At 48.8% G+C, this 20,575-nt stretch overlaps 1 protein-coding gene across 7 annotated transcripts in view; it reads right to left on the reverse strand.

Annotated features, from left to right (window-relative positions):
- LOC119126422 (RNA binding protein fox-1 homolog 3-like) overlaps positions 1-20,575 on the reverse strand; it is a 156,447-nt gene that overhangs the window by 106,875 nt on the left and 28,997 nt on the right. For 4 of the 7 annotated variants that reach the window (XM_037257696.1, XM_037257697.1, XM_037257699.1 and 1 more), the window contains exon 1: positions 8,309-8,441. The exons of 2 other annotated variants lie outside the window; for them this stretch is intronic. In XM_037257696.1, coding sequence (XP_037113591.1) covers positions 8,309-8,329 — 21 coding nt within the window. In that variant the 5' untranslated portion in view covers positions 8,330-8,441. One more of the 7 variants, XM_037257701.1, reaches the window with a different exon arrangement.

The following is a 20,575-nucleotide window of genomic DNA, read 5'->3' on the forward strand; positions in this document are numbered from 1 at the left end:
ACATCTTTGTTACACGTGCACACGCCAGTCAGTCTCACAAAAGGGTAACCTAGCCGTGACCCATTACCCCAAAAAAATTGCATCTGTGCTCATAGAGTCACAGCAGGCGTAGACTCCGCTTTGATGCTCGGCAGCCTCGGGCGAGCGGGAAGACAGCGTTGGCGTCGACGTGCACGTGCATAAAGATTGCAGCGACGGAGATAAAGATCGCTGCACTCGGGAATGAAAAAACACTTTAAAACCCAAACTGTCGTCGGTTGAAATTAAATTTCCGCCACTGTGATCAGCTTCCAGTGGTCAGATAATGCCTTTGACTTGGTGAAACAGCATGTGGATCCAATCTAGAATTGTTTACATAATGTTCATATATTTTATGAACAACAATGCTGCTGTCTGTGTAAAAAATGGAATCTTGCATCATCGTTTTCATTCAAAAACTGTGTGCCGAAAAGGGCTGTTTATTTCCAGAGTTGGTTAAGGTAACCATGGCAACTGGTGGCCTCGCCACTTGTTTTGTTCATGATCTAAGTGTGAAAATACTGCATGTCAAACATGTTGATGAGTGGGGGAAAAAAAACAACGAAAGCAAAAAAGAATCGTGCTCAAAGTGGTTGCAGGTCATCGTGCGCAAATACACACATACACACACACTCACTCGCAGTCCAGCTGCCTTGATTGGACGATAACTTGGAGAAATATTGGATTTTCCTGGCGGTCAGGTTAAATCCTTCGGGCAGGCCGCCAGGTCAATTGAAAAAAAAAAAAAGAAGTCCTGATAGCAAATCTGCTTAAATTCACAAAGACGTGCTTCAACTCTCTTGGAGGGAGTTTGAGCGTCAGCCTCGCAAATCCGCACGGGCACACTTTTTTAAAACATTGGCCACCGGACTCACTGACTGACTGAAAAGTGTTTGGCTGAACCAATTAAAAAATGTGCTCATAATAAGGCCGAGCGGGTCGTCGCGTGCTACTTTGTCCTCAGCGTGTTCGCACAGACTTGAATGCTTTCATTAAAATGAGGAGAATTGGGCTCTTTAATTTTTTTGTTCTTATTGGCGGACCCCTGTAAATGGACAAAATGACCCGAAAACGCTGACTTGAAAGTCAAATAGCAGACTTCCAGGATCTTCTCAGGTTTAGTATTTGTTTAGTTTACATTGACCAAATTGTTTTTTTTTGTAGTTTTTTTTTGTCAATCAGAGAGACTTCTTCCGTGACACTGCTGATTCCCAGTAACCAATCAAACAGACCCGGGCAGTCACATGACCACGCCCGCAGCGAAGCAAAGTTTTCAGTGACTAAATTTACACAAAACATTCAAGAATTTCAAAAGATGTTGCCGTTTTTTGATGAATCAACAAAATTCTGTGCCATGATTTGTATGTAAAAACATACAAAAAAACGTTCTGTCATTACAGAACGTTTTTACCGCTTACGTTAGTCTTCAAAGTAATCAATTTTGGATAAATGTTCAGCACCAAACTAACTGAGTGAAAAAGTGTGATTTTTGGCATATTTCGTAGATAATTAGAGAGGAGTCAGAATGAGCTTTAGCATGTCATTGTGCGCTACTTTGTCGCGGGATAAAGCCTCAGCACGCTCCTGCAGACCTTAAAGCTTTAATTAAAATGTGCGGATTTGTGCTATTTAATTTCCTTCTCTTTTTTTTTTCTGCATGTGTGAGTCTGTGTTTCTTTTTTTTTGTGGAATTCCTTTTCCTTGCTCACAATCTGTCCGCTCGCACACAGACGTGAATTCAAACGGAAACAAAGCGCAGCACGGTCGAGTTAATCGTCTGAAGACGCTTTTGCGAGGTTCATTGACGCCGTCGCTTTCCAGCTGTTGGCCTGGAACTTTCTCATCCACTTTTTGTTTTTGCCCGCTCACGTCTGACCATAAAAAAAAAAAATCGCGCTGTGACAGTAATGGTGTTGATGAGTACGTTTATTTAAAAGCTGCCAATGCTAGCTTGGAAGCTAGCTTGGAAGCTAGCATGAGTGGCGTACTTGTGTATTTGTTCCATTCCACGGGTGTAAAGTTTAACAGCTGCCACTCACATCTCTGCGGCACCCCCATCCTCCTCCTTCCTCATGTTTAACACTCCCACTAATAAAAAGCTTCCACATGCACCCCCCCCCAGACCCCCACCCCGCCTTTCTACGCTCTCCCCCCTAATGAGGTAAATTAGCGGCTTGCAACAGATGCATGGAATATACACTAATGGCCGCCATCTGTCACTCAACGTTGAAAGCGAACCCCCAACAGCGGCCGGGAAGACAAACAACAACAGCGCAGAGGTGCGAGCCGCGCTATCAGATGCACAGAGCTCTCGCTGACGACGCCGAAGACGCAGGGCTTCGAGTCCTGATTGGTTCTGGTGTGCAGGAAATTCTGATTGATACGTCCAATCTGATCCGTGCGTACCAAATTGCAGCGACACCACGCTCTTGTCTTTCAGTCATATCTCAATGGCGTTGATATGAAAAGGTCATAAAAACGTGACAGGTTGGATTGAAGATGGAATAAAAAGCAACACAGCCTTCAATCGCTTCTTGACAAGTGAGAAAAAGCCGTCACAAAATAACGTTAAAGCTGCTCGGTAGAAATGAACTTAATGTCAAGTTCATCTTTGAAGGATCCCAAAATGGTGGCTTCAAAGCAAAATGGCAGACTTGCCGTGTCTTCTCAGCCATGAGTTTGCGAGACGTTTATGGGTCGCCTCATGACCGGCGCTGCCATTTTGTGCACCCACTGGCTCCAAATTGCGACAAGTGGGCGGAGCCGGACGAGACCCGGCGCGTCGGCGGCATGAAGCAGCCGGGCAGAACTTCCATTAGAACAAATGGAGCGCGGCCGGCCGCAATTCATCACTATTTGCATCCAGATGAGCAATAATTCTTCTTAACGGCTTCGGCTAATGACAAGCAGCGCAAATTAATCACTTCGGGAGAGCCGCGACCGGCCCGCCGCCGACAACAATAACTCACAACACAACAGCTCGGGCCCAGGAAGGCGCCCGCCAAAATATAACACACCTCGCACATGATAAATATAGCATAGCATCAAACACAACGCATGAAGTCGTAAAAACAACGGAGCCGCGTGTAATAAAGCCAGACAAGTGAAATGAAGTCCGAGTAGTCCCTCACTAGCTTACTCGCGGCTCGTTGGCGAGCTTCCCTACTCATTTCCACGCTAATTGTTGGCTATAATGCTTTCAGCTACATGCTATTTATGTTAGCATCTGCTTGGAACAAACCATTAGCGAATTGAATTAATTGAAACACTTGTGTTGCTGTCACGCAGCCAGAAGGTCGTCCCATGTCAAAGCAGCGATTCCAAGTCAAGTTCCACGAGTTTTGAATTTGCTCGTTTTTTCTGGAACTTCAAGAACCCAATTAGGTTTTTGATGTTCAGAATTGCGAGACTGCACCTCAGAGGTTCTTGGACGTGACATTAAAGTGGGTGCAGTGCGCCTGGAAATGTAACTGCAGACGCGAAGGATCGTTGTACTTGCATGCATTTCAGGCGTCCGCCGCGTTAGCATGCAGACGGCAACGCCACCGCCCTCACTCTGCCTCCACCTCGGGCGACCGTCGGAGCAGCAAAATTTCAGCCACCGTCCACCGTGTCAGCCGCTAACTCAGAGGCCATCTGTCCGAGCACAAGCGTGGGCCCTGAGGACGCCCGCGCTGCCTTAACTGAGAGGTGACGCCGCCCTCGCACGCGCGCTAACACGCCGCCGATCGCCACCAGCATGTCCGAAAAAAAAATAGATTCATGACGGCTGAGAAGAAAAGCCTTCGGTGGGAAACTTTCTCACAGGGGAAGATCTTGTTTCACTCACTTTCAACAATGAAGGAAATGACGACCGACAACAGCACGGGACATGTTTTTCTATTTTTGACGTTTGACTTTCGACTTCCTAAGTGCACTCAAGTGGTGCCAACTCTAAATTGATTCCAAAGTGTGACAGTGAGACTTTGCTCTTTCAGTCTGTTTTTATTTCCCGCAAGCCGCGGAAGGGAAACAAAAGGCCACCAAGTGCAAAGAGCCGCGCGGCGGGCGTGGGTGGACGAATGCGAAACGGCGGTGTAGCATCGGCCCGTTGTCACGGCAACACTCTGCCGGGGCAGCCATGTTGTCCTACCGTCATCTCATCGACACCTCGGCCGCGTACTGAAACACCAAACATTTTGTCTATTGGACTTTTTTGCGCACACTAATGAACGACGGGGCTCATCAGCATGTTGGCCACGTCAGCATAATCGCAAGCCGCTGTCAGACTCAATCAGTCGATCAATAGCGTGTTTGCCTTGAAATCTTCATCAGCGATGAGCCGTAAGGCGTCTTGACAGCGACCAAGCGCTTTGCTGGAATGTTGATGCACAATCAACAGTGGTTTTGCCTCGGCGGACGGACAGCTGATGAATTGGCAGCAGGTTAGCGAGCGCTACAACGACATCATACAAATGTGATGAGAAGATTGCAAGCCGCACCAAATGAAAATGGCGGAGTCGTCGTGTGTTTTGAGGCATGACCTTTTTTGCGGGTCTACTCATTATAGACATTGCTACCAAATTTCAAGATGCCAAGTGATCCAGATGCTAGTGCCCAAAACAGACTAGCGTCCTTATGGCAATTAGCATGCGTGAAGTAGCGATAATAAAAGGAGGAAAAACCGTCCGTTCGTAAAAAGGGAGGAGGAGGATTTAACGTCTCAAGGGGACTTATCTGGAAAATGAGGACAACATCTGCCTCAGTCACTTGTTTCACACAGATCATGCAAAAGCTGAGGCATTCGATCTAGCATTTGTTCGGCTGCGTTCCTTCACACAGAACCCAGCCAAGCGGGACAGTTCACTTCCTTCACACAGAACCCAGCCAAGCAAGACAGTTCTGACCTCTCTTTCACGCAGCGATCCAGGAAAATTGGCACGTCAGACACATCGAACTAGCGGGTATTGGCAAGTGTTTCACACAAAACACAGCAAAAAGCTTTGTCAACTTTTTCGGACAGACATCCTGCAAAACTGGCGCATCAGATGTTAAGGTTACCATTCATGACAGACAGATATTTCATTGATCCGTTTTATATATTTAAAATAATCAAGGATGAATCTCAACTATAGCAGAGGTTGGATAGGGCAGCGATAAAACATCTGCTTGATTTAAGCAAAATGCAGACAACAAAAATTGTTCCTCAAGTCAACTTAACCTTTTTGTACACTTGCAGATATTTTGCATTAATCCCATAAATTCCTGCCAATTGCCGTTAATTCCTGCTGGCAGGTTTCCATGGAAACTCGCCAACATTTCCCGAAAACAAAACAGCCTGCCAATTTGTGCCAGCACCGCTTCAACACGCAACAGCTTGCCGGAACCCTTGCCCATAAATGGAGCCCAAAAACAATGACTGGGAAGCTTTTAAGGAGATGAAAATATAGAAAGTTCATCAAAAGGACTGTTAATCCAACGGCTAATCCCGCTTTTAGGAAAACCGAACAGGGTGGCTCAGTGGGAGTCTGTTTGGAAAGAAACTGGAAGGAACCATTATCATGATCAGGCAGGGGTGCTACAGCATTCCAAATACACTCAAACAAACTGACAGATAGAATAGAGGGGCGTCCCAATACTTTCGGGGTGGGGAGAGTCCAGCGAGCCAGCTTGCCGCTTCCTCCGCTCGAGCGGCGAAGGACGCGGCGTCCTTCAGGAGGATTTGCTTCCATCAAGTGAAGAATGACGCCGGCAACTTTTGACATTACGTTTTCAGCCGAGCGTGGCCGAGGTCACCGGCAGAACATAATTCTAGGTTTTTTTTACGCTCCTCCCTCAACCTTGGAAAATATTTCTTCCTAATTTGAAACCTGGATATCGTTAGAACCTAAGTCTAAATTGAAAGTCTACTTTCCATGCTGATGCAACCACTCTTAGCGTGTGTCAGCACTGAGTCAGAAGAAGTCGGAGCAGTCGCCGCCGCCGCCAGCGGGCCGGGCGCTCCCCCGGCTGTCAATCAAGACCGGCGACCTTTGCCCCGCTGTTGAAAGCGGCGCTCCACAACAGGTGACCTCCAGTTTAAATATAGCAGGCGCTGACAGCGGGGGGGCCGCCGTTCGGCTGGGCACCCAACACCTGACGCAGCCCCCCGGGGTGGCGAGGCCTGACTCGACAGTCCAAAAAATTGGATCGAAGGACTTGTTTGGTGCTTTCTGCCGAGTCAGCAAATGTTTTTGTCACGCTTGGGCCACAATATGCCTAGTAGTTGGTATACAGGCTCCCTCTAGTGGCATGTCAAATTATCACCAAATTCCAATTTCAAACCTTGCCTAAAGTTGCGGCAAAAAAAGCACCAAAAACACACGCAAGACACAAAACACCGCCCCCTCATTGTGTGCATGCGAAATTGCTTCTCTTTCAAATTTCCCAGCGGTGCGGCGGGTTGCGGCCAAACGTGGCGAACGTCGCGGCTGCTAACGGTCGCTTATTGCTACGCTTTCATGCAGCCGCTCTGACTCCTACACCTTCTCTTCTTTTCTCCCGCTCCCTCCCTCTCTTCCTCCTCAACACGGGCTCACCTTGTAAAAAATGCATCACCTCCTCGCCTGCATTAGCCAGGGTGAAATTTAATTTGTAGCTTGTTTCAAACCTTAACCCTGCCTTAAAAGCCCACTTGGAAACTAAGTCTGGCTGAATCCCGACTTCAAACCCTTGACCCGATCTTGAAAGCTTAATCACTAACTCTTGTTTGAAAGCCAAACTCAAGCTTGAAAGCATACTTGAAAATCCAGGTAGGGTTTCAAACAAGACAGATTTCTTGGAGTAGGGTTTTTAGATAGGGTTCAGGTTTGAAAGCGGGGTTCAGCTCAAGTTTGGGATTCAAACTAAGATCTACACTTTTAGATTCAAACAGAAGTGTACTGTATTTATAAACACTGTCGATTCTTTAATGATGATACTTTAATGACTTTGTACTGAAGGCAAAATAAGCAGTCCAGGCAACAACTTGGAAAGGCGTTCTATAAATAGCTAAACGCCTGATTTTTTTCTTCTCTGCGCTCGCCCCAGAAAGACGCTTCGTCTTCTTCTTGAAGTGCGTTAAAGGAACCTTACACGCACAGCCTTCATAGCAGCCCCACTAATTAGTGCGCACCCTCTCTTGCATTTTATTTTTCTCCTCCAGCCCGGAGCGCATTGAACGCCTCACGTCAGCGGCTAATCGCTAATTGCCGGCTAATTGGCCACTGCTCGTCGTGGACGCTGCGACCCTTCAGAAAGTAAATGAAGCTGACAACGAGAGTGGGCTAACTCCGTCTATGTCATTTTTTTTCCTTTTCTAGAAAAAAGAGGGCCGTTGCTCTCCGATAGTCTGCGGGGACGCTAAGTACTAAGTATTCACTAATTGGCGAGAAGCTGAGCCGCTGAAAACTACTGCTACCTTTTCATAGTGATCATTTTGAGTGTATTCACGAGTAGAGGAATATTCAACACAAGTGCGGACAACCTGGGAAACTTTCAGCACACACCATAGCACTTGCTAATTGCTAAACTCACACAGTTCAGTTTGCCTGCTGCCACTAGCATGCCACGAGCACACTCCCTGACGGGTGAGGATTCATGTTTTGGCAAGTGGGGTCGCGAAGAGCCAGAGAGGTTGTGGTCAGGGCGGCAGATCAGCATCTTGCTGTGCCCACACAAACACGTGGTGGGCCGGATAATCGAGGGTCACCGTGTGGGGCCGCCGTGACTGCTGTGTGACGGCGCGCACACATATGAGCTGCTGCTATGTTCCAAAAAGAAACAAAGGGGCGGTCCATATTCGCCAACTGTGAGATCACAATAGTAGAGGCAAAATGTGAACTCAATGTTTCAGGGCAAGTTCTTTTCCCCGTGAACAGGAAGTGATGTCATGACAGGTGACAGGCAAATCAAAGCCGGCCCTCTTATATGAAGATAAAAATTACTGTTTCAAAATTTTCCTTTGCAGATAAAACTGATGTGGGGGCGGGATTATGCAAATTTATCCCACAGTGACATCACAGCAGGGCCACAACAGTTCATTGACATTCATCATCACCACACTCGCAACAGACAATTGTGCATGAAAAAGTCACTTTTTCCACTAAATCCAGCTCAGAGTGCAAATGCCCGCGCGGGATTCCGCTCCCATGTGAACAGGAAGTGATGTCACGGCAGGGGAAAAGCCTCGCGAGTGGGAAAAGTGGCGGATGAATGAACGGCAAGTTGCTCCACGCACACACGCAGCACTTGTCAAAAGAAGGGCGCTAGTCACGGTCGCGCAACTACTCACACAACGCCCCCTTCGCTTCATCCAGAACGGCGACGAGCGAAATTCCCGCGCATCCTCCTCCGGTTATCCGTCCCGCTTTGTCTTGAGAATCGGCCGGCCAACGGAGAACGCTGCGGCAGCGTTAGCATGAGAATACTCACGGTGTCGGAGGGTCGCCGAGCCGACGCGCAGATGAGTTGCCGCACGCTCGATGGGAAGACGGGAGGGGGGAATGGAAAGTCGACTCGGAGAGAGAGCGAGAGAGAGACAGAGAGGAGGAGGAAGAGGAGGGAGCATCCAAAGCAGCACAAATAAAGAAATGAAGGAATCCTCCAGGAATGTGCGTCTGCGTTAGAACGTGTGCGCGTGTGTCGGAAGGGAGGGTGTTAAGAGAACTGCGTGTGTCTGCGCGCGCACACACATATACGCACATACACGCAGGGTTGCACTTACAATCACTGCTGATAGCTCTGCTGCGCAGTCCACCTGCCTCATCATCAGCACCACACACACAGACACAAACACACACACACCTTTTACACACGCATTCTTTCAACGCACACGAACACACACACCCCTATTACATAGAATCGTTCACACACAATGATCACACAGACACGCATTACTTGTACATGCACACAAACGCACGACTTCACTAACAATCACCCACACACTTTTTGCTTTCACAGTAACACACACAGTGTCATTTAATCTCACGCACACACACTCTTAGTGTCGGCATCAATGTCCCGACAAAGTACACGCGTATGCTGTTGCGTGTGAGTTTCACGCCGCTGACAGATTCCGACGCTGCGGGGTAGCGATCGCCCCACGAGTAACATGGAGGAAGGTGTGTTCACACGTCTACGCGCGTGCGTGTGTGTTTGTGTGTGTTCACTGACGGATCTCCCTTCCGCCCACACCGCCGCACCCTTCCCGCTCCCTCCTCGCGCACCCTCTCCCTCTGTCCGTTCCTGCGTTCACTCCAGTGTGGCGAGAAGGTCTGAATGAAATGAAAGAAGTCCCAAGCATTCCGACAATTACACAAGCTGCTCAAACTCTTTTTTCCTTTCATTATTTTTCTTCACCCGTCTTGCACTACCGCAACAACCCCGACTCCCCACCCCACCCCTTGCTTGAAGCCTTACCCCACCCCAGCATACATCGCAATTCGTGCAGCATTCGTTCACAAATCTCAAAATCTGAAAATGAACAGATTGGTCCAAATGTACACTTAGTTGTCATGATAAAAAAAAGGTTCCTCTCATCCCTGCGTAACGTCTGTCTGACTTCACAAACTCGGGTGTAAAACGAGGACGCCACCGAGGTTCCTGCCTCGACTTTCCAATGTCAAAGTGACTTTCAGAGTTTTCCCCCGAAAAAGTCTTAAAATCTTGACGTGCTTCATCTTTATCTCCTCACCAGTCACATCTGACGCGTCGCCTTACGATACCTTCCCTTATGTCAAACCTGACGACAGATTGATCGGTTGTCACGATGCCGAGATGGAGGCCAAAGATCAGCACCTCCAGTCAGGTAGGCCACGCCCCCACAGGGTCCGCCACACCACCCAGACTGACTAAATTGATGCGCCATTGTCCAGGTTCCTCGCTCCACTTTTTCATGTCAAAGCACGCAAGTGACTTTCGAAAAACTTTTCCTCATCTGCGGTGTTTGACATTACATAGCGGCCGGCCGGCCGTCATGGAAGCCAAACAGCGCCTCTAATCAGGTAGTCCGCCCTCCGCCCCCCTTCCAACCACCGCCGCCCTTTATCTCCCCTCAATTAACACAGCGCTCGGCAGCTTCTATTATCTTAAGCGCGCAGAGAGCGCGGGGTCCTGCGAGGGGCGGCGGATCTGCGGACCGCCCGCGCGCAGCCCCCTTCAATCCGCCACCCTAATTAAAGCCCACGCCTGACGTGACAAACGCGGCGGCGGCAGCGTCCACCGACGTGCAGGGCGGGTGCCCTGAAGGATCGTCTTTGTGCGGGATTATCTGGCGGCGAGCAGCCGCCCCGCCGTCACCTGACGTCGTCTAAATCTCTCGCGCCCGCCGGTTTATCTACTGACGCGTCCGCGACGACGGCGGAGGAGGGGCGGCCGAACAACCTCGGCACGGCGATAAACTATCTGCGCCCGGATGCTTATTTATAGATTATTGGTGCGTTTAATGCCTCCCGCGCCGGGTTTCATCTGTTTGCTTGCCCCCGCCGGCGTGGTGCTCGCCCAGAGAAGCCATCAAAGCGGCCATTAAGTCATCCACACGCCCTCTTTGTCCTTGCTTCCTGTTTGCTAGCAAGCCACGCGCTCGCTCGCAGGTAATCATTTCCATGTCGCAAAGCTTTTCAATGACAAGGCGCGAGCAAGTAGCTGCACGGCGCGAAGCTTTACTGGCAAACCGCTTTTAAGACGACGTGACAATGTGGAGAAATCTTCGCAGAAATTTGCAAAGTGGAGCGAGCTCACAAGCGCTGAATCTCGACAATCTCCAAGGACGAGCAAAGCGACAGAAGGAAGAAACAAAGCGGAACTCTTGAGCCTTGAAATTTCTATTTAAATAAATAAATAAAAGCGGCGAGTCACGGCTACTTTATGGACACTTTAGAAGACATACAAATATTTCAATTGAAAGATCATTTTGCTCATTTGATTGTGTCTATTTGAAGCTCAGTTTCTGCTGAGCGCCGTGCCTCGGACGTTTGTATTGATTATGTTTTCGTTAATTGATCGCAGTGTAAAAGCGAGTCATGTACCCCCCCTACCAGCAAACAGGAGATCCGTCAAGGGAGGAGCGCAATTAAGTGCCTAATTTGATTAGGAGATAACGTGAGTGGCACTTAATGGGAAGGACAAGGACTTCACAACGCCGACAGATTAGTGTGCCGGACGCCTGATAATTAATTAAGACATTCTCCGCCGCGCTCGCAGCAAGTCACGCACGCTTTAGACGGTAGAAATGATCTTCATGCGCTTCGATGATTCGGAGTCATCATCTCGAGAAAATGTTCCTTTGGAACCCAGTTTCACTTAGCCACGTGAAATTTAGTAGGGACATCAACAAAAACATTTTTTTTTCCTGGGGTTCTTTGAGTCCCCCACCTGGTCGGCTTGCCAAATTTCACGGAAGTGTGAGGGACCGCTTCTCCCAGCAAGCATTTTTTTTGTGTGGCCAATGGAGAAGCAATCAAATTTTACTGGCCATCTCTGAATTCTGGCTGGCATTGTCATCCCACCTTAATCTCCCAGCGGCATTCCGGGTGGTGCATACCAATGGCAACCTCATCTCGAGCGGAGGAGTTGTGATCTTTAAAAGAGGGGGAGGGAGGGGGTGAGGCAGCCGCGGGTAATCCGCCAAGAGGTTGGCTGGAAAAGCCCCTCAGAAGAAAGACGTGACGATATCCACAGTGCACACTTGCCAAATTTTGCGGGGCGGCGCCACTCAGATGGCAGCGGCTTAATCGCAAGCATGTGCTCAGACTGACTCGGCCATCAGATGCTCGCCCGAGATGTCGCCTTGATATGGATTTGCCGCGTTGACATTCCCCTCAGACGCCACTTTGCACCTTTGAAAGGCATACCGGATGATGCGGTTTACATAGACGCGCCCTGGCCGGGAGAGATTATCTGCGCTCGATTCTCTCGGCAAAGAGTCGACACGATGCGGACGCAAACTAACTTTTTTTCATTTCTGCCCCCCACTTGCCAAAAGCATGTCACTGGTACGTGCCATTGGACCGGCGCATTAGCGATTCCACGCAGCTAACGCCGCAAGGAAGCAACTGAAGGGGGAGGGGACAGGTTCTGCTAGCAGGGGGCCTCCCAGATCATTTAGCGCCTCATGCAGATCAGCGCTAGTAGCAAGTCGGCCCCCGCGGGGCCCGGCGGAATTAATGTAGCGAGCTCGGGAGGGAGTGATTTATGGGAACAGCGGCGGCCGATGAGCGGCGCCGTGCCGACGCGGCGGACGGAGGCCAAGCGGACTGCTGTGACACTTTTGGTGTCAGCGCTTATTTATTTTGGCCGCCCTCCGCGCCGGGCCGGCTATTAAAGCCATCCCCGCCCGCCTCCGCACTCGGCCTTGTCCAACAAGCGCGAAAGCCCGTTAAGCGTGTGTGAAAGGCGGCTGATTGTGTTTGCCACCCGCCTGCCTCTATCTTTCTCGGACAGGCGGGATTAGACGAGGGCAGAGTGGGCGCAACGACCCTCCGGAGGCGACGAAGGGACATGAGGAAAAAAAAAAAAAAAACTCGACAAATGCCGGAACATCACAAGCTGCAGCTGCCGTAGCCCCGAGACTGATGCTCGCGTACTAGCGAATGTGGGCTCGCTTTCATCCACTGCTTGTTCCGTAGCTTGGCGGTTTAGTTGATTTGCAGAAAGCGACACGGTAAGCTACAGCCCAATTAAAAGGCATCTTTGACGTCTATAGTCGTCAATGGCAGTGAACGAGTTCAGTCATAAGCAGTAAGGTGCGAAGTCGATTGACAAGGAATTAGCTAGAGTGTTTTGCTTGCTTTGCGTGAAGCCGGGGTGCTCCGTTAAACACAACAAGGTGGCACATTAGGGTAATTTTTATTTATTTGTTTATTTATTTCTAATCGTTTGAGTGGTTACGCGGGCTAAATGGAAGCTCGTCACCGGAGATAATGCGCTGCCAGACGGGAGTGATTGACCAGTTTAGCTAACGCTCTTATGCAGATTGGCTTACGTGACATTACAAGTAGGTCGGCTTTTTCTCAGCCTTCGCAAATACGTTTTTGGAAAAAAAGAAAAGAGAGTCAGACGGCACATCTCTGCTCGTTTCCCAGCATGTGGCCGACAAATCAAACTGTCGACGCCGGCGATCCGCTCGGATGGGACGATTAAGAGCACCTGGCTGGTTGCGACAATAAGAGGACGGCCGCGCCCGATCGCACGTCGACTCTTTTTGGCCATTTTCCAAAGTTGGGCAAATGGAAAGCGTAGGTTGGGTTTTGAATATTAGGTTAGGGTTTCAAGAACGGGGTAGGGTTTCAAATGATGCACTGTTGCCATGCTCACTATTTTAACGCGCTCTTTATTGGCCGGCGCTTAGCATCACGAGGCGTCTCTGTTGCCTTCAGTTTGAACTCGGCCGACACAGTTAAAAAATGAGATAACAACGGGTTGCCATGGCGATAACATAACTATGTAGTAGGAGAAATGGGTAACATCTCGCGGGGGATGGAGGGATCAGCGAAGGGAGGGGCGGGATGCCAGCACGGGGATTGTGTCTTTTTATATGTCAGCCGCCGTCCTCCATCATCAAAGCGCTTCTCCGCTTTGGGTGTGGTGGTAAAAAAAAAAAAAGCACATCATTAGTCTCCAGCCAGGAAGTTGTTTATACGCACACCATTTGCTTTTGTACCTTTTTTGTGCCGGATAGTCTGCTTTCTGAATTCAAGAAGAAACGCGAAGCTCTCATGTCATCCATTTCAAATTGCTGCCATTTTGGCAGCAAATAAAAAATGACGTCAAAGCGCCTTCTGGCTGGCATTGCAATTATTGCCTCTCACTTGCTTTTCGCTTTTTAAACCCTGAACCTGGTTTGTGTTTTTAGCCGTCGCTTTTTCCATCAAACGACAAATCCATATTGGCTACTTTTCCCCGACCCAACGTTGGGCTCATAAAGACTCCAGACTTGCTTTGGCCTTCACGGAGGAGACACTCCAGCACACCTCAGCTGCCGTGATGTACGACTGTGTGTCTTTGTGTGTGTGTTTACAACGCTGTGTGTGTCTGTGTGTCTGTGTGTTGTGTGTGGAGTAAACAGGCCATCCATCATGCAGTGAGAGCATCACACAGGGAGCAGGAGGCGGGTTATGGGGGGGGAGTCTGAGGGGGCATCATTTAGCCTTCCAGAGTCCACCGCCGCCGCAGGCTGGAACGTTTGACTGGCGAGCGGTAATCAAGCTGAGAGAGCGCCACCTGTCTGTGTGATGGATAACTAGCCACGGGCGCAACAACTTGGTATGATCGCCAACATTTCAGGTGGCGCAACGTCTTTGGGGGCTTTTACTTTCACTGCCATGGAAAGATTTTGTTTTAGGGGTCAAATTTGGGTTCGAAATTTCAACTTTCAAGATCGATTTCTGGCTCGACTTTTATGAAATCTTGCCGAATGTAATAATGTAGCAGCCGGTGGATTTATTTGACATTCCGGCTGATTTCTTATGATTTGATTTAACGCGCAAGCTCTTGTTTGAATGAAATGTATTTTTTTTTTCTTGGCTTGTTTTACCACGGCCATCAACAAGATGAGAAAATGTAATTTTTACATCAGCTTCAAGATGGGCTTTTACACCAATTATCCTTCACGAGCTCTCATCTTTAAAAAAAAAAGTGATTGGAGTGTACGTGCGCGTACACACACACGTACACATACACACACATACACACTTGTTAGCGGGATGGAGTGAGTGTTGACTATGGGATCAGTGGGGGATTTATTTACGAGGCATGAGCCTTTAAAGCTGCGGTGTGTGTGTGTGTGTGTGTGTCTGTGTGTGTGTGTGTGTGTGTGTGTGTGTGTGTGTGTGTGTGTGTGTGTGTGCGCGCGCGCGCGTGTGCGTGCGCAGTCACCTCATTAATTCCAAAGCGGGAAATGAGGCAGAAACAAAAAGCCGCCCGTCTCCTAATTGCAAGTCGACCAACGAGAGCCCAAACAAGCGGCTTATGATGCCGTCTCAGACTACTTCCAGGTGTGGGAATTTTCAACTTCATGGCTGAGATGTCGAGCAACAAAAACACACACCGCAACTTTGCGGCTTAACACGCAAGCAGTTTGCTTGCCTCTTAAGGTAACGCAACCTTCGTACTCCGGCAAAGGAAACACCAAAAAGGGAATTCAAGAACCAAATTTTCGAAATTTCGAAAACTACTGCACCTGCCTTGATCCATCTCAGGTGGTGGCCATTTTGCTGAAAATGACATCACAGTTGCCAGGGTTCAGCTCACAACCAATCACGGCTCACCAGTTTCCTGAAGCTGAGCCGTGATTGGTAATTTACAGCTCGCCACTCAAAATAAAGGCACGCAAAGAAAGTGTAAACCTCGTAGCTTATTCGAAGTTATCGTGAAAGATGACAAATCTTTTCGCGGAACGTAAAGCGACTGGAAACCTCCTCGCTACGACCCAACGTGAATTTACAACTTACTGCTTGTTGTGACAACATAGACAGATGGCCGAGACGGAAATAGAGAAGCACCGATGAAGAAGGCGAGGATAAAGATGTGGAGGTGGGGGGGGGCGTCGAAGGGACGCTGAAGGATGAGGCGACGTTGCGAGTAGACGCCAGGCTTTAATGAGCGTTCCCCTCAAACCCTGGAGACTCTTCGCACTCCTCACCGACAATATGGGCATCGCACACACACAGACATACACTTCCGCACAATATAACGCAACAACAGTTGACTGCCTCTAACAACCACAGCCGGAACACAAAGCGACTACACCGCTTCGGAAATTCAAGCGAAGCAACACCGGGACACACGTGACCGCTTGTTGTGTCTTATTGTCTGACTTCTAAAGCTTCTTGCAAATTGTGAAGCAACTGCACTTAATGTGACGTAAAATATGGCGGCGATATCGTCGTTCGGTTTCTGTGGGCCTCCCACCCCCGGCGATAACGACCCGCTACTGTAGGTCACTTTCCCCGCTCGGTGCCCTTGATTCCCACCCGCTTATCGCCCACCGCCGACGGGCCGCGGGGGTGGGGGTGCCTTTGTGCGCCTCAGGTTTTATACCCCTCCCCCTTTAGACGACCCCCTCGAGAAAAAACAGCCCCTTTATTCGTCATCCCTGAGGGGGGCGGCCACACGACAAGGTGTCCTGAGTTATGGCCGCCGGTGTGCGGGAGTGAAAAATTGAAAAATGATGAACAACGGGACGAAAAAGAATCAAATCCAGGGGAAGCGAGACTCGGCTGTAAATCTGCTGGCGGGATGGCGCGTGCGGGAGGATTGTTTGCACAGCTTGCGTCTGCCGCCACTGGAGGTTGGATACCTTGAAACTCGGCGGCAGGATGGACAATTTGATGGCCAAGCCTTCAATGGGGACTTGAAGGCGGGCCCTTTAGCATGTCGCTAGCGGACTCCGTGGGTTTTCTTTTGGGGTTTTCCGTCCATTGAAAGTTTGGATGGGAGGACGGCGGTTGCGGCGCCATGGCGACATTAGCGTGGCGGAGCCGAGAGCGACGGGACGACAATTATTCAGCGAGTGTTGGCGTCACACGGCAAGCTATCGAAACGGGCAGCTGGCGTCCTAAAGCTTTTGGGCGGGAATGAAAATGTTCCGCAGCTGTTTGGCCCAGCTTCCTACCTTGACTAATGAGTTGCGGAGCGGGCCGACATCCCGACACTCGGCGCGACCGCGCGTCCGTCGTTTCAAAATGTTCTCCCGCTCGGCGAGCAGCTGCGGCGCTCAGCTGTCGCTACGCGCGCTAGCCACATGTGGAGCCAACGCGCTGAGCAATTATTCCTTGCATACCTGCCAGCCCGCCTGACCTCAGCACATTTTTTACAGCCTTTGTTTCAAATGCGCAAATTTAACTCGGCGAGCGACAAACTACTTTTCTTTTTTCTTTGTTTGCACGTGACGGATTTTAATGCAAATTTCCCGATTGACATGACACAGCACTCCGAGTGGACACGTTTGGTATTGCAGACAAGAGCGGTGCCATCTGAATGTATTTCAGATTGTCTTTTGGTTAGTTAGAAGTTCTAACTTAGAACATTTCTGTGAGAAAATAGCAAAATAGAAAATACAATGAAATGAAAACAACTTTGAAGTCAAGCAATTTGTTTCAACAGAATGAATCGCTGCTTGTCAAGGCCGTTTTCTTTTCATTTTCTCCTACTTCAATGACAAAATGGGTTTTGTTTGACCTTGGCAAAGCTCTGCTCTCTTCTTTAATCATTCATTAGCGATGACGGACAGCGTGAACGAACTTGGGAAACAAACAAAGCGAAAAAAAAAAGACAGAACGTTGAGTGTCAGCACCTGTCCAATTAAAGGCCAGCGTCCAGGCCAGACGCAAGACCTTTTTGCCTGACAGTCGGCGCCAGACGACATCTTCACGCCACTTTGGCTGTCTTGGCTGACACAGACGTTTTGCGTGCCTCAACGCCTGTGCAGGTACGCCGTCTCATCTATACGTGTGTCTTAAAATAACTTTTTGTTTCTTACCATCGACTATACAACAAGCATACGGTACGTGTTAGCATATTTGCTAGCAGGTCTTAGTGTGTTTTCATTCCTGCCGCAATATGGTATCGCGTGTACGTTTGTCTTATGAAGACGATTGATGCATTGTGGGTGGATAAGTAATGGAAGCGCACCAGTGATGGATTGTCTTAATATTGCCTTTGAACCCACACACACACACATACAAACACACACACACACACGTGAGCGGCTTTGGTAGCTCGCATCCATCACAGCGTTTGTCAAAGGAAGATATATTTTTACCTCCCTGCTCTCCTATGAGGTAATCTGATTACCGGGAGATTTCTTTTATAACTTTCATATTTCTTCAAATTGTCGTGCCGTGATGCCTGTCACACAAGTTAAGGCGTTGTCATGGCGACCAGCACGAATTGTTTTTCAGTTAACATATCGACTAGCAGGCTACTGACAAACACGGTGACAGTTTTTAAAAAGCAATTTGGAAACAAAGACAATATTGCAATCTTTTGACCTCAACCAGAAGTGTCTGAGCCAGGATTTATATTGAATTTATGGTTTGAAATTATATTTAAGCCAAATATGGGACAAGGCTGGTGATGTTTTTTTAATACCGGTCATGAAGTGTTGAGCCCCAATTTTGGCATTCAGGGGATGGTTGTGGTTTTGAATAATCACCGGGGCTAATTAAGCAGTTTGTTTTGGCTGCCCTTCCGTCTTTTGTCCATTTGCGTAGGGCGCGATCCGGGCAAATTACGACGGGCTAAAGCTCGCGTGAACTTGGAAAGTAATCACGCCTGGCGCGCCGGCGTTCGGCAGTGTCACTCTCGCCCTAATGAGGCCCCGGCCTGAGCGGCGGCCATTAGCGGGGCTCAGCGGTGCCGCGATCTGAGCCGGGAGCTGCCTCCGCGCAACCTAATCCCCGGGCGCTCCCTGAGGACCCGCTGCCACGAAGCCGCTTGTAAAAGCTCCAGCTGTGCCGAACACGAAGAACATTTGAAAACAGACAGAGTGCGGATGAAAATGTGCACTTTAAACGAGCAGCAGGTGCAGCGATGACATTTTTATGCATGTAACATCGCATCAGAAATTTATGGAACCCCAGACATCGCGTAGACGGGGAATCTTTAATTGAAGCCACCTAGATATAAAGTGTGCACAAAATATTTATCCATAGCCACAAAATACTCGGTTTCAACATTTTGTGGTCACAAATTCGTAACAACAAAACAGATCATTTGTAGCCGCACAAAAACTAATAGAAATGTGTGTTTATGGACAATTTTGAGTTTTCAATGAAGCTAACATGCTAACACGCTAACCACTTTCCCACCGTGCTGCCCACTCGGCACTTCCTCTTATTTTAAAATTCCGAGGGGATTTAATGCCCTTTTTTCCCCCCATTCTTTTCCAGTTTCTAGTGCTTTGAATTCCGCTCACTGTGTCATCAGCCCACTCTGTGCCTGAATAATTCATAACAATATTTATTAGCACTCTGAGGTACAATTAGATGAATTGGGATTAAAAATTGGCTCGTCTGCGAGGAGGAAGCGCAGCAAACAAAAAAAGAAAAAAACACAACATTATCAAAATAAAGAAGCCAAGCGGATTAATTCCCTTTTTGCTGCGCTTTTCCCCTCCTTTTAAATAGAACATACTTAATATTCCATCTGCACGGCTAAATTGCCGATGACAAGTTAAAATGGGGGCTGAGCACGGGCCTCACGCTTTAGCACACAAATCGCCTTCTTTTTCCTTTTCTTTTTTTTGGCTAACTCCCCAAAGTACAAATGGATCTTTTCATTCCCGACAGAACCTTCACTTTTGTTGACCCGATGCCCCGCGCAAAACTGATGAATAACAACCTCGCTTCTTTTTGCTTCACATTTCGACTCAGGTTTGCTTAAAAGAAATAAAAAAATCTCTCCGGCAACTGAAAGAGTCAAAAGTGCACATTTTGGTGACAAAGTTTAAAAAAAAAAGTGTAAAAAAAAAAAAAATCAGCAAAACCAAGTGAACGCCATAATTGTAAATATTGACGCGGATTGTTTCAGGTAGCAAGTAGCTAACCACTTGGTTTACCTTTTTTGTTCCTGGTTGTGATCTGCTGGGGTCAAAGTACCAAGGGTTAACTATATTGAGTCATATCTCAAATTAAAGGTCCGGAAAATGCGATTGCCTCGCTATGATGAAAGTGTAAGCCAAAGCAAGCGTTGCTTTTTGAGCTCTCGCTCTCATTATGAGGCAGAATGGAGAAAGCATCGCATTTGTTCAGCCAACGGCAAAAGTAATTAGAACAAAGTATTTGTACTTCATTACTTCCAACACAGGCAGCTCGGGGGGGGGGGCGCTCGTACGTCGGCTGAGTCCCCGCGAGAGGCAAAAACAATCACGGGTGCTTGTTACAGACGACACAATGAAGTCCTTTTGATTGCTTTGTGCGGCCGCTGTTGCCGACCGCCCTTTGCAACACGGGAGATATTTGACTCAATGAAAGCCATCGCTGGGGACGCGCGTTTTGTTCGCCTGCACAATCGGCGCTTCCGAGCCCAATCGGCCTACGCGCCGTCGCCACAAAGAGCACAAAAGAGTTGCGTTGGTTCGCTGGAAGCGCCGAGCGCCGCGGAGCGTTCTTTCCCGCCGTAAAGTTTTGATATTGCAAAGCACCACGGTGACCTTGGCGGAGGTCGGAGAGCGGACGGGTTGAAGTGACTCATCGTTTATGGAGCGATATAATAGAGGACTCGATGTTAGCGCCGCATTGAAATGATTGCAAGCTGTAAATCGTCCCTCATAAGGCACGGAACATTTGATCCGTTCTCGTGAGCAGCGCTGCCACCTACAGGTTTGGAGGGGTCTCATTGAGCTTCCCCAAGACAAAGAAAGCCTGCCATATTGGCATACAGGTTCCTTCAAAGACAATCACATCCCCGATATTTATATTAGCCAATTTGAAGTTGGCGTCGGTGACAGCTGGCGTATGCCAAGTTGCCAGAACGTTCCCTCGCCGCCATTGTGCCTTGCGTGGGTGGAGCACGGCAGTGAAGTTTGATAGCAGGTACGAGATTCGGCGCTCGTCGCTGT

This window comes from Syngnathus acus, chromosome 8 (genome assembly GCF_901709675.1).
Source record: "Syngnathus acus chromosome 8, fSynAcu1.2, whole genome shotgun sequence".
Classification (NCBI taxonomy): Eukaryota; Metazoa; Chordata; class Actinopteri; order Syngnathiformes; family Syngnathidae; genus Syngnathus; species Syngnathus acus.